At 35.8% G+C, this 14899-nt stretch overlaps 1 protein-coding gene across 5 annotated transcripts in view; it reads left to right on the top strand.

The window, feature by feature from the left end:
- ACSS3 (acyl-CoA synthetase short chain family member 3) overlaps window positions 1–14899 on the top strand; it is a 136208-nt gene that overhangs the window by 107014 nt on the left and 14295 nt on the right. For all 5 annotated transcript variants that reach the window (XR_004678705.1, XM_035002064.1, XM_035002063.1 and 2 more), the window contains 2 exons: window positions 9792–9873; window positions 12045–12167. Coding sequence is in view for 4 of the 5 variants with exons in the window: in XM_035002064.1 (XP_034857955.1) it covers window positions 9792–9873; window positions 12045–12167 (205 nt within the window). In the remaining variant the exon portion in view is untranslated. The remainder of the gene's footprint in view (window positions 1–9791; window positions 9874–12044; window positions 12168–14899) is intronic.

Raw genomic sequence — 14899 nt, 5'->3', positions numbered from 1 at the left:
TTGTTTGAGGATACACAGTGCCAACTCTTGTCATTAAACATGGAGGCCCCATTAAGGAGGGCATGTGATCTGATGAGCACTGGATGTTATGCAACTAATGAATCACTGAACACTACATCAAAAACTAATGATGTACTATATGTTGGCTAATTGAATTTAAATTTTAAAAATAAATAAACATGGAAGCCCCCTAAAGTAGAACAAATTTAGATATGATTTTTTTTTAAAGATAAATCTTCCATTTTAAATAATTTTTTGATGATACAAGTAATGTGTAGGTGATCAATTTAACTTAAATGCCAGAAATATAAGGAAGTCTATAAAGATTCTATACTCCCACCCTTTAGCAATACAACATTAATTTTATAGTATATAGGACTTTTTCCTTTTGGCAAGCATTTTAGATTTCTGAAACAATTCAGCTTATTCTGTATTGCTGTTTTTCCTTAAACTTGTCTCACGAGCATTGTTCACTTTAACTCTGCCTCTAAAAATGTTTGTCCCATCCTAGAACTCTTAGTCTTTTTCGAATATTTATGATTATAAATAATGCTGTATTGAACATCTTTCTTTGTGTTGTCTTTTCTTCTTTTCTGATAATCACTATAGTGTTGCATAATTTCTGAAAGTGTGATTACTAGGTCAAATAGTAGCATAATATAAAATGCCTGACTCAGCAAGTACAATTCCTTGCTAATGTTTTTCAACCTTGTTCATTTGTAAGCAAAAGTGTCAAAATTTGAAGGGAAATACTAAAATTTGCTTTGATTAAATCCATACTTTAAAATTGTTATGCTAGTGGAAGCTGAAATGGAAGTTGATTAAGTTGGGGGGGAAATAGGATGTGACATTTTAATAATTGATACAGGTCACTTTAGTGCCTCTGATTAGCATGACATTGATATGATATGGTTTAGTAGTAGAATTTGGCAGAAGGAGCTGCTATAAATAAAGAACATTGTATGTCAGGCCTGAAAAAAGCTTTGTTTTCCCATTTATTTAAAAAAATTCTTGGAAAAAAATTGTAAAAATAAAAGAATTCTTGGGGCTCCTGGGTAGCTCAGTCGGTTGAGCATCTGACTCTTGGTCTCAGCTCAGGTCTTGATCTCAGGCTTGTGAGTTCAAGCCCCTCATTGGGCTCCAAGCTGGGTGTGGAGCTTCCTTAAAAAATAAAATAAAATGAAATAATAAAAGAAAAGAATTCTTATGACTTGGCATCCTGTCTCAGGTCAGAGACCTAACCTGAGGTACGAAATTGTCTCAGGTTAGGTCTCTGAACTGCAGGATACCAAACACATACCCTCACCAGTCCCTAAACCTAACCCGAACCCAAACCTGAACCCTAGATCTGAGGGGGAAAAAAAAGGAAAATGTGGTATATTTATACGATGGACTATACTCAGCAATAAAAAAGTACGAGATCTTGGCACTTACAACAACAGGGATGGAGCTAGAAAAAATTATCTCAGGTTAATAAAACATTTAAAATTCTGTGAAAATTAAATGAAAAACAGTAACTTAAAAAAGAATGTATTTCTTCAGGTCAAAATACTTTAACGTTACAAAAAGCTAACAGAGCAGATACACTTTATGATACAATTCTCAGATTCTCATGCTATCCCTAAACATAAAAGCACTATATTGCTTTTTTCAAGTTTAAATTTTAAGACATCTTGTTGGCAAGATGGAAAAATTAAATACTGAATATACCATTTATATTCATATTATTCTGAGCCAGAATGCATGTTAACATAGAGCTGGTTGAAATCTGACCTCTTGGGGGAAAATGGTAGGGATGGGGGGATGGCGTTCTAAGAAATTAGTAATCTGAACAAGATTGTTAGTGGTTGTTTAGCTTACTTAGGGAAGCACATGGTTTTTGAGAGCCTTTAAAAGCACTCTAGCAGCATACATTTTTTATATAACCTCCTAACTATAAGTGAGTCTATCTATTTCATAAAGCAACTCATGTACGATCCTAGGGGTAGTGTTTGATCTAGCAGTTTTATACCCTTCATGTGCTCTATCATTCTAATTATTGGTGGCTTTGCCCTACTTCCATTAAAAAATAATAAAATATAGCAACAGCCCACATAAACTATATTTTTTCTTGAAGCCATTGATGTGACTTCTAGTACTTAAGAGTAACATAACTATTGCCTTAAAGCATTTTATTTAAATTGTCACCAGTTCAGAATTATTTCCTTCCCTCTGCATTCCTGAACAGGGAATTTTATTGTAATGATCTGGGATTCTGAAATTTCTATGTGAATTATTTGAAGGTATAATATGTTATGACATGCAGTGGAGTCTGATTCTTTCCTTGAGCTAATAGTGAAACTAGATGTTTGAAAATGTTATATATATTATATATTCAAAAGGTAAAGTAGAAAAAACAGGAAAAAAATGTTCCCACTAAGATCTCCTCTTTAAAAAAAAATAGTTCTTGAAACCTTATTTTAGGATCTCGTTTTTATCTGGGAGACCAAGGATTTCCTTTGGAAACCCACTTCTCCAGTGGCCTTTCCACCCTAACCCATCAACGTCAAAATTATTTGTGCATCTCAGCGGCAGTATGCGAAGGATGTTTTCACGTTTAACATCTATCCATAAGACCCATGGCTGTTCTTTGTACCTTGAGGGGATACATCATTCATCCAGAATGTGAAATGGTCAATGAATGCTTTTTAAGAGCTCATAATAAATATGTTTAATTGAATTAAGGGGAAGAAAAAAGCACAGCTTTTTGAGATAAGATTATTCTGGTTTTAAAAAAAAATAGTATGTAATTTGAGAGATAATAATTTTTTTCCCCGCAGACCACATTCTAAAAAAGGTCTGTGATCTGAAAGCAGGCTTCTTTCTAGAGATTGGCCACATGGGTCCCCCCAAAAAACCTTGGTGGACTGTAAAAGGGATTATATCAGATATACAAAATATCTGAGACTCTAAATTTTAAGAAATTTGAAAAAGTCTTAAAATTCAAATTTGAAAAAACTTACAACAAAAGTTAATACATATTTAATTAAATATCTTTGAAATTTAACATCGTAACAACTTCATGGTCAATTTAGTCTTTTTTTTTAAGATTTTATTATTTATTTGACAGAGAGAGACACAGCGAGAGAGGGAACACAAGCAGGGGGAGTGGGAGAGGGAGAAGCAGGCTTCCTGCGGAGCAGGGAGCCTGATGGGGGGCTCGATCCCAGGACCCCGGGAGCATGACCTGAGCCGAAGGCAGACGCTTAATGACTGAGCCACCCAGGCGCTCCGTCAATTTAGTCTTCATAAATTTTTCAGTTCATTTGCAAACAACGTTTAGGTCTTATTTTCTCATTCTGCACAGTTTCTGAATATATACAGTGACTGCTGAGAAATAAGAGCCAATCGTAAACTAAATGTGTGGCTTCTTGCCAAATAATTTTAAAAGCAAAATTATAACTTTTCTTCCAGAAAAATTCTAGTTTCTATGGTGTATTGTTATGTTTTATTATTTGTGCACACATATGGGGTAAGGCCACTGGTAATAAGAATAATTAGGGCCCATGGAGGACTTGAAACTGAGATGGCATCAAAAGCCACCCCTGAGAGTGACCCCTGGCCAGAGATAGATGTCCACTCTCAATTATTCATATCCATGCTTTTCTTTATTATCTTGTATGGTAACTAAGTAGGAGCAGTTTGAAAGAGCAGTATTCCCTAATGTTATTTATGTTCACTAATCGTACTTGGAGTATAATTACAAGAATATGGGGAAAGTCGGCATGGAATATTTGAAATGTATGGGGCTTAAACTATATTAAAGTAAGTCAGTAAAAAAATGACTCATTGTTTTAACCCCAAATTTGTTTGCTTTTGTAAGTACTGCTATAGCTGCTTCTTTCACTATAAAATCTGTTATGAATAGGATAAATAATAACATTGGAAACCATCTTTCTCTGACAGTTTCTTTAAAATCTGAAGCTATAATCATATTTCCACCGTTTTCGAGATATTAAATGTAATGATTCATTTTATCATATTAAGACGATTCACCTAAAATGAGAAATAGTGGTATGTGGAAATGTTGAACAGAAAACTCTAGCTCTGCTTCATTTTTTCCACTTCTTTGTTAATGCTTTTTAGAAATCACTGTTTTGCTCTCCTGGGGATCCCTTCACTGGAACGGAGACATTTAAGTGATTCCTAAACTACCATAGACCCTAAGATGTAATAAACATGAATCCTACAGCTTTTGTAGATTCTCTGCATTCATAGGATTAGCCTTTCTAGTAGAAGAGAAACTACGCATCTTTGTGGATGTTAGCAAAATCCTTTGATTTTGAAACCTACTCCAGGCAGTTAATTTAGTGGGAAAGTTATAGTGTCTGAATTGCTATGAATGCAGAATGTTCATGAATTGTGGGAGGTGTCCTGCAATTGCATCCAGAGCTCTAAAGTGCAGAAGTAAAACGGCCAGTAATTTCCAAGCAACACAGAGCAGGGCATGAAAGAACATTTTAGCTGCAATTGCCTTCCTCAGTACCACACTGCTCACTGTTATTAAAGCCATAGGTCTCTGGCTACTGTCACAAGTAGGCAATAGTTGATCAAAACCAACTTGTACTGACTAATAAATCTTTCCACTGTATTCAGTTTTTTAAAAAAAGAAAAAAATAATAAGTCCTCTTTTATGGGCCTGCATTTTTCTTGGACCAGATCCAGTTGTTGTTACTGGAAGTGGGGCTTGTCTGACTCTTGCTGTGTGCCGGGGGGGTGGAGGTGGAGGGGTGGGGGGGGTTGGGGTGCCCTGCAGGCAGTGGCAGGGTAGGAGGGAGCTATAGGGCAGGGTCCTGGTGGCTTCTACTCTGGTGCCTGCCAATTTCTCAGCCTCCAGATATTGAACTCCTGTCCCCTAAAGGTGTTTGTTCACATCTTTATAGCTTCGCAGGAGTGATTTAGTCACTTTGCTGCTGTTTTGGGAAAGGGTCAGGACAGCTTTCTTTTCTTCATTGTATCCTTTGAGTAAAACTAAGGATGACACATAATTGTAATCATGTTCCTTTCTAACTATCATACGCAGATTTTAGTATGATCTTTTATTAGCCTTACGACATCACTGGGAGGTGGACAGTGGGACAGATATTATCCTCATTTTAGGCATGGGTATCTAAACATCTTTCGTAGTGACACAGCTAGAGATCACATTTATAACCTAGTCTTTTGTCTGTCTAGAGAGAAAGAAATTATGGCCTAATCAGTCCCTTTGTGGGGAGACAAAAAGTAGCCTTATATGAAAAATCTCAAGTAAAGCCTACAGACTCCATAGGAAATGCTGGGAGGGCAAAGTTGGGATCTAATCCCACAGTTCTCTAGGGAACAGGAGTTATAGCTTCAATTTACTTCTGTTACCATGGGGATTCCTAATGGAACAGTAAATACAGACCATCCTGTATCTGGGAATGGAGACATAGAAGAATTTCACATTCCAGAGTGATCCGGAATGTCCTCTTCTACAGTGATGAGCATTCCCTTCTTATCTGTTTAAGGATTTCTCAGCACTCCCATGCTTCCCCATCAGCGGGGTTGTGTGCGCACGCGCGCACACACACACACACACACACACGGGATCACTTCTGTTATTTCTGTTTCCCCTTAAGATTGGTCTCTGAGGAAAGACATTCTCCGAGGGTAACTCTTCATTCACAGTTGGACAGGTTGCAACAAAACTTCCCTTTCACTCTGCTTGAAAGAGATGGGGAAGGTATCACAGAATGGTAACATTTTATCTTGGATTTGAAGGAGGAGTACAGACGCTAACCAGCCTATGTCTCAGTATTTTCAAGTCTTCCCCTCCTTCTGCCAGTCTAATGTATCTTCATGTTATTATAACTACAGAAAACAGTTTTCATTTTCTGTAACATCTCTGTGAGGTAGACAGTAGGATAGATATTATCCCCGGGGCATCCATTTTACCAGAAGGAATAGGATAATTATTAGGATATTCAACAAGAAAAATGTTAATTTGGAATTCTGTTTAAAAAAAAAATCTGCTCCAGCTTATATACACCTAACTTCTCTCTGGAGCTTATTGCTGCTCCTGTTTTATTTCATACTCCCAATTCTGGAAGCCTCTCTTCCTGCTTTTCTTTAGGACCATTATATGGCATCTTTCAAGGTTCCTTTTTTAGACTCTCTTTCTAATATTGAAATTGCAACATCTGAATTTTTAAAATGTATCAGACTTTATTAGTGAAGAACAGATAGCATTCCCTCATGTTATCCTACTAAGTACTAATTGCAATCTCCTATCTTGCTCTCCAGCCCGTTCCTCAATTAGATTTGGGGATATTGAAGTAGTTTTCTGGGACATCTCAAAAATGATCAGGAGGCACAGATGCCATTTCCAGCAGATCCACCCCTTGGCTTTTAGTTATGGGCTTAGTTTCAGGGATAAAAGTTTCCCTTCCAAGAGCTCCTGCCGGTACAGAGTCTAAGGACCTGCTATAAAACTTGCCTGACACACATCTTTATGTTATTTCATTAACTTAATGGAATAGACATCATGACAATCTTTCTCCTTATCTATATTATAAAAATACTAAGTTTCTTATAGTACCATTATGCCAGGATCTTCATGTGTCTGAGACCGGAATTTAAATCTTTGTATCATTAATGTCTAACACAGTGACTGAGGAATACCAAGCATCCAACAAATATTGATTGAAGAAAATAAATACATGAGTTAGTGCACACATGCATGTATGCATACATGAATGAATGAATAAAAACATAATTCCTCTGGTATTTTCTTCTCTAACTTTCATATCTTCATTGCCCCCTCACTGGCTGCTTCTGTTCACATCGTCCCCATCTTAAATCAGCCTGCTTCTCTTCCTTAAATCAATGACATATCTTTTCTTCCAGTCATCCACAAACTTTTAAAAAGTGTAGTCTAACTTCCTGCCTCCACTTACTTACTTCCTGTTTACTTTTTAATCACTCCTGTTTCTGTCTGCTCCACACCACTGAAATGGCAATCCTGAGAATAAAGTATCTTAATCACTAAGTTCCCTGACCTCTATTGAATCGCTTTCAAACAAAATCTGTGCTTTTATGACCTTGTTGAACACTCAGTCATTATTAAAATTCTATTGGAGTGGCTCCTAAGATACTATTTTTTCCTAGTTCTCAAACATTTGATTTTCTTTTGTTTTTGTTTACTGATCTTATTTCTTTGGTCCTTAAAGAAAAATAGCATTTGGCCTTGAATTTTTCCTTCCAGTTCATGCACTGTCCCTGGATCATATCCTTGGCATGTTATTCTTAATTCTCAGGGTCTATAGGTCTATACAAATTTATGCAGACCCTTCTCATAGGAGTGAGAAATTGTATAAAAATCCCTACTGTCCCTGTTCTTCAAAAAATTTAAGCAGGTGTTTAAAATATTGTGCAACAGCTGAAAAAGCCCATGTCCTTAAAGTTCGTTAATTTTTTCCCCCCTGGAGGATGGCTACCTATTCTTTAACTCTCTAAGCTTTAATTAATTATAAGAATATAATCTATCTGTTACTAATTGTTGTACCATAGTTCTCTCAGGAAGTAAGAGAAAACCCAAATTATCAGGGCATCTTCTTTTTAAGGACAGAGGTTGCAGATGTAACCAACTTCTGGGAAGTATAACATGTTCCTTTTCTCTCTAGTAACACCCTTACCAGAAAATGCTGCACTCTCCATCCCATGTACACACACTGACTGAATCAGGTACATACTAGGCCACCGGGAAACTCAGATTGCATGCAGTACCCAAAGTACTAATTCATTTGGATTATTAGTGCAAATACTTAGGTGTATCTACTGCTGGGGGGATCAAAATTTATATAAAATGAAAGAGAAGCTTACTGAACAGTAGGTCCTTCTATATGCATAGTTTTTAATATGGGCAATGTAAGTGTTTCAGGATTTGGATGGGCATTTCTGTATACTAACAATCAAATGGAGCTAAGAAAAAGTTGCTTTCATTAGACATGGCATCCACATTCTAATTTGCCTCAGACCCCAGCACTCTCTGATGTCCCCAAAGTTGCCTGAGTGTCAGTTGCCATTTATTATTGTAGTTACTTTTTGTTTTTCTTAGAGTATGGTTTAAAAATATCACGATGAAAAACAGAAAGGATTATATATCAGGATATATTTGGGGGGAGAAAACAACTGAAAATTACTTATTTAATATGTGAACAGAATCCATCTCCACTGAGATTATGGTCGAGGTCTTTTATTTTACATATAGTCAGCTTCAATCATTAATGTTACCACTTCTGGCCCGGATTGGCTTTTGATTTACCATCTACCATCCCTTCTTGGTGTCCTCTTCACCTCTTTATCCTCAGCATCCTGAAAAGGATGCTGAACTGAATGTGTTTTGGTGGCTGCCATATTCCTATTTTATTTCCATGTTTAATTACCAATGATTTACACTTGTTTGTAAAATATTAACAATAAAAACAAACTGATAAAGTGAAATTATATACCTAGCAAAGTCAGTTACAAGGACCCAAAGGGATCATCTGCCTCAGCCTCGTGACTTCGCGCAGGTTTAGTGATGAACAGCAATAGTAACAACAGCAGAATCTCTGTTGTTCTCTTTACAAATTGCTTTCATATGCATTCTATGCAATTACATGAGGTCCAGAAATGCAGATGTTGCATTTTTTCCTCCATCATAAAATAGTACAAAATGAAGACCTCTCAAGGGGAGGACCTACCGGGAGGCTGGGGATGGTGGAGCTGGGCTGCTGATCCCATCTGTAACAGCACTTTCTGCCTGACAGAACGTGAGACTACAGTTCAGAGCCTTGGAGGCCTAATGTCGGGGTGGAAGATGTGGGATGTTGCCTCATGTGGGCAGTAGCCATGTCTACTTTGTTTTCAGTTTTCTCAGAATCAGTACTGTGAAGTCACTGCTTCACTTCGTATTTTTTATTACGTGAGCCTGGAGAGGGAAGGTTTTTGAAAATCTGTAAGTTTTACAGTATCGGAATTTCCAAACTGTAAAACATCTGAAAATGTTCTTGTGTCCAGAAAACAATTGTTCCTTTACCTGTATCAAGACAGACAGATAAAGATAAAGCCCTTGCCATGTGTATAACACCTGTTCGATACTATGGAGGAAAGCAAGAAATGTAAGAGCAAATTAGTTGGAAAGAAGGGTATATCCTATCTTACATTTTATATTCTCAAGTATCTCCATGTGTTCATCAGATGAGAAATCACATAGATTGGGATGGTCACGAAAAGGAAGAATACAAGAGGGCGTAGTGAGAGGGAATTCCCTGATGCAGATTGATTGTGAAGATAAAAGATTGTTCCTGGAATGTTGACTTGGAGCATTTTGTCACACAGAGATGGGCAGAGGTGGCAGTTGGGACCTTGGAACTTCAAAAAAAAAAAAAAATTATTTGCCTATGGTAGAAGGATATTTGTCCTAAAAAGTAATTCAGTGATGCATTTGTGGTTCCTTTTTGCAGATGTTATGCTTCTTATTGAAGCAGTGATTGCTGCTAATATCTATTTGAATGCCAGCTATATATGCCTTTTGTGCCCTTTCTAGAAACTACAGTCATCCCTCGATGATGCTGCCGTGTCATGGTCAGCTACTTCAGCCTCAATTAGACATGATCTGTCCAGTAGATTTAGGGGTTATATTTCAATGTGGGATTTGACTTGCAATTATCCATCACACTAGAAAATTATTCTAATCAATCTATATTACCACTTTGATAGTAATTCTAACTGCTCTGTTTTTATATAAGGTTGCCATTACCCCCTGGGGCTTTTTCAGGACTCTGGAAGAATCAGGAAGCATTCAAGCATTTATACTTTGAAAAATTTCCTGTAAGAACTTTATTATACTTTCTTTAAACCTTCCAAAGTACTTCTTTGTAGTTCTTGCCTATTAAATTGAGCACTCAGTCCTGGAATCATAGATACAATACAACTTTTAAAGTTTATCTGGACTAAGTTCTAGATCTCAGAAATAAGAATGCCCACACCACAATGATCGAAATAAGTCATTTTTATATTTATTTTTCAGTCTCTGGACATAGACATTTCTGTTTCTCTTAGCACATTTTCCTGAATTTTAGCAGCCCTCAATATCAGGAAAGTTTTTATTAAATTAAAGACTTTTGGGGAGGGCTATCTCTGTTCTTTCCTGCATGGATCCCTCTGCAGACTGAGAGCACCTGATCAGAATTGTACCCTGTCACTGGGACCCCTTAATCTCCTCTACAGCTGGCTATGTGAGCAAAGTTCATTTGGATTGCCCACAGTTGTATTTTTCCATTCCCTTACCTATTTTTGACATTTGTTCCTGAATGTTCTCTTGGCTTTTTATTTTAAATTCCCATTTTAAAATACAGATACATGCTAGACATGATGTTCCTGTAGCACAAACTCCAGTCACCTGGATGACAAAAACTGTTTTTGTCTTGTCATTTACCTGTTTCTCCACATCACCAAGATGTGTTTTGTGTTCATAACAGCACTTTACTGATAATACACATCAGGTCCCACCATCATATTGCTGCTGTCCTTTGACTTCTATTTCTTTCTGGGAGATTCTTGGTTCTCATCATGCAGTAGGTGAAAAAAAAAAAAAAAAAGATCAGAATTTCATTTAAAAACAAAAACAAGTTTCAGTGTTTAACCTTTTATCTTTATTATTTGTGAGTGAAGGACAGGTAATCTAATCAAGCAGACAAATGACAAGATTTAAAATAGCTTCCTTTAGAAAGAGATCTTGGAGTTAAATGACCTCAGTAGCTGCGATTAAACAGGCCCCGGATGGATGGAGTGTGGCCAGGAAGATTTGTCAGTAGAGTTGACTCCGGGTCAGCCCAATCTATCCGCCCCATGGGCCACCGTTAAATCATCAGAGTACTGATATGATTAATTACACCTGACAATGGCAAATAAGGTGTGCCTGTGGTTTTAACATGATCACCTTTAACAGTGAAAGCTCCTTCAGAGTCTCAGTTTATGGTTAAACTATGTGGAGTGACTCTCTCTATATATTCTTGCCTTGTTACCCTGACTTCAAACTTCTCATCTAAGGGCTTAATCACAGCACAGAAGGGTTGAGTAACTTGCCTGTAGTTTAGAAATGATGGAGCTGAAAATGGAACTCATAATGGCCGGTTCCACGGTCCATGCTCTTTAACTGTACTCTAGGTTTTCTCTCCAGTAGAAATTGCAGTAAGAGCTGCCAATTACTGAGGGCTTATGATGGGCCAGGGTCTGCCCTCTTTAGATACACTATCTCGTTTATGCTTCACAGAAGCCTTATAGGGTATAATCCACTACCCTGTTTAACAGATGAGCACACTGAGTCTCAGAAAGAATAAGAAGCACAAATAGTGACTCATCTGGATTGTTCCTAGAGCCCATGCTTATTAACATAAGTATCAAGATAACTGAAAAGCATTAGAAGTAGTATTTCTTTCAACTTATTCTTCTTGATTCTTCATTTCTATTGTGATTTCTGGACCAGTGAAGATGTGCTGCTACTTTGAGTTGATCAAAAATTAAATTTCACCCCTATTATTATATTTCATGGAAGCTAGAGTCTAATCCAGATTCATGTTAATAAACTAGCGCTCTATTTTGTAATTATTTATAGAGAGCTTTAAAGCTTTCAAAAATTAATATAATTAAAGGAGAAATCTATCGAAGAATTACTTTGCAATAGCAAAGTATATTGGAAATATTGAACTATTACTTCTCCATTAAAAAAAAATTGAGTTCATAAACTTCACAGCTCTCAAACATTTAACTTGAATATATATAAGAATGCTTAAATTTAGTCCTGGCTATTAGTGGAGCAAAGAGATTCTAGTAAGTTATCAAAATCAAAAGGAGTTTAATTCCATAGCCTAGTAATGAAAAAAGTCAAATGTATGCAGTAAATCCATTTCTATCAGATTTTATATTATACCAAACTTAAATGATTGCATTACCTAGCAATCAATACATGCTAATTAGACATTATCGGTTCTTATTTTCAGGGATACTATGACACCATGGATGCTGGTTACATGGATGAAGAAGGCTATTTATATGTTATGTCTCGAGTTGATGACGTGATAAATGTTGCAGGTCACAGGATTTCTGCAGGTGCTATCGAAGAGGTATTGATGAATATGGATTTTCTGTTCCCGGTAGTATTTAGAGACAGAGCTGAACTGAAGTCAATTATTGAGGTTAAGTCAGTGTACCTGGAAAATTACCATACCCTTCATTTGATGTAGAGGCTAGGTTACTCTCATATCTCTCTCACCTCACTTCCTCTTGTGTAAATCCTCCTATTCTCCTCACTCCCTGATCTGTGTCTGGGTGGTAGGGAGGAATTTTAAGAAGCTACACATATGTGTTATTTATAGGAGAGCTTATATACTTTTGTTTTTTGATCCTTGCTACTTGGTTGCCTCTAGCTTCTTGATTTTCTCTTGCTTAATAACCTGGTTTGCATATCGTCTTTAACTGGTGTGAGATTTAAACATTTTATTGTACTCTTAAATCCTGAGAATTTTCTTCCAATGTAAATACATTGTCACAAAGTCCCCAGAAGAGGTTTCTTTGATAATGTTTTTAATTTGTATACTTACATAGAGTAAAACCCATTTTATTGTTGTACAGAACTATGAGTTTTTATACTTGTATAGATTCTTGGTACCATCACCACAGATAGGACACAGAAAAATGTCAACACTGCCAAAGATTTCTCCCATAACATTGACCTTTGTATTCTGACCCTCCCCATCCCTGGTGACTTCTGATTTTTCTGTTTCTGCTTTTGCTTTTCTAGAATGTCATATAAATGGACTGATACAGTTATGTAACATTTTGAGACTGGGTTATTTCATTTAGGAAAATACATTCGAGATCCATCCAAGTTTTTGTGTGTATCATAATTTGTCCGTTTATATTGCTATGTAGTATTCCACTTGTGGATGTACTAACCAGTTTCTGTATCCATTCACTCACTGAAGGATATTTGGATTGTTTCTAGTTTGAAACAACTTTAAATAATTCTGTTATATACATTCATGTACAGGTTTTGGGGCAAAATTTGTTTTTATTTTTCCAGGATAAATATCTATAGTGAGTTGGCTGGGTTATATGGTAAGTGTATGTTTAAGTTTATAAGAAACTGTCAAACTGTTTTCTCGGTGGCTGCACAATTTTACATTCTCACCAGCAGTGTTTGAGGGTTTCTGTTTCTTCCCATCTTCATCCACACTTGGTGTTATCATTATTCTTTATTTAAACCATGCTATTAGATGTGTAATGGTATCACATTACTTTTAATTTACTTTTCCATAATGACTTAATGATGTTGAGCATCTTTTGACATGCTTATGTCTCATCCACGTATCTTCTTTTGTAAAATACCTGTTGAAATATTCTGCCCATTCTTTGAAAATTGGGTTGTTTTCTTATTCTTCAGTTTTGAGAGTCCTTTATCTGATACATGATTTGCAAATATTGTCTTCCAGTCTGTGACTAGTCTTTTTACTCTCTTAAAAGTGTCCTTAACAGAGCAGAAGTATTTTTCATAATGATGAAATCAAATTCACTAATTTTTTTCTTTGACAGATCATAATTTGGGCGTTATATCTTAGAACTCTTTCCTAACCCAAGGTCATAAATATTTCTCCTTTGTTTTGACCTAAGAATTTTATAGTTTCATGCTTTACATTTGCTTTATTGTTTTACATTTTATATCAGTTTATATTTATATTTTGAGTTCTCATGTGTGTGTATGGTGCAAGATGTAAGTTGAGGATTATTATTATTTTTTAATATAGATGTCGATGGTTCCAAGAATCAATTATTGCAAAGACTGCATTTCTCCTTTGCATTTCCTTTGCACCTTTGTCCAAATCAGCTGACAGTATCTGAGTGGATCTATTTCTAGAGTATCTCTTCTGTTTCATTATTCTACATGTTTATCTTTTTACCAATACTATTCTGTCTTGATACTATAGCTTCATGGAATGCCTTAAAGTTGAATAGTATCCACATTTGCTCTTCTTTTTCAGAATTGTTTTGGATGTTCTAGTTTCTTAACTTTTCCATATATATTTCAAATGAACCTTTTGTAGTTACAATGGATTTTTATTGGGACTGATTAAATCTATAGATTCTTTTGGGAAAAATTGATATCTGATCCATACTGAATCTTCTAATCCAATAATTTTATATGTACCTCCATTTCTTTAGGTCTTTTTTGATATGTTTCATCAACATTTTACACTTTTTAGTATACAGATTTGTACTTAAGTATTTAATTTTTAAACTATTGTAAATACAATCTTAAGTTTTAGTTTCTAAATATTCATTGCTAGTGGATAGAAATACTATTGACTTCCTTGAACTGGTAATGCATTTTTTTATAGATTCTTGAGATTTCCTATATAGAAAATCATGTTGTCTGTGAATAGAGATAGTTTCATTGCTTTCTTTTCAGTCTAAATGCCTTTTATTCCTTTTTCTTGCCTTCTTGAACTGGCTTAAACTTGCAGTATGATATGGAATAACAGTGGTGAGAACCGACACCCTTGTCTTGTTTCTGATCTTAGGGTAAAAACATTCAGTACCTTACCATTAAGAATGTTGTTTCCTGTAGGTGTTTCTGTAGATAAACTTTATCAAGTTAAGATGTTCAATCTGTTCCTAATTTGATGAGATATTTTAAAAAATCTTGAATGAATGCTGAATTTTGCCAAATGCTTTTTATACTTTTATTGATATGATCATGTGTTTTTTTAAGCCTTTTAATACATGAATTGCATTAATTAATTTTCAAATGTTCAGCCTTGCATCACTGGGATAAACTTTACTTGGTTACAATGTATTG

The sequence above is a fragment of the Mirounga leonina genome, unplaced genomic scaffold (assembly GCF_011800145.1).
Source record: "Mirounga leonina isolate KUSES-001 unplaced genomic scaffold, KU_Mleo_1.0 Mir_126, whole genome shotgun sequence".
In the NCBI taxonomy this organism is placed as follows: Eukaryota; Metazoa; Chordata; class Mammalia; order Carnivora; family Phocidae; genus Mirounga; species Mirounga leonina.
Note: the sequence above shows the minus strand (reverse complement) of the source record. Positions and strands in the feature narration are given on the sequence as shown.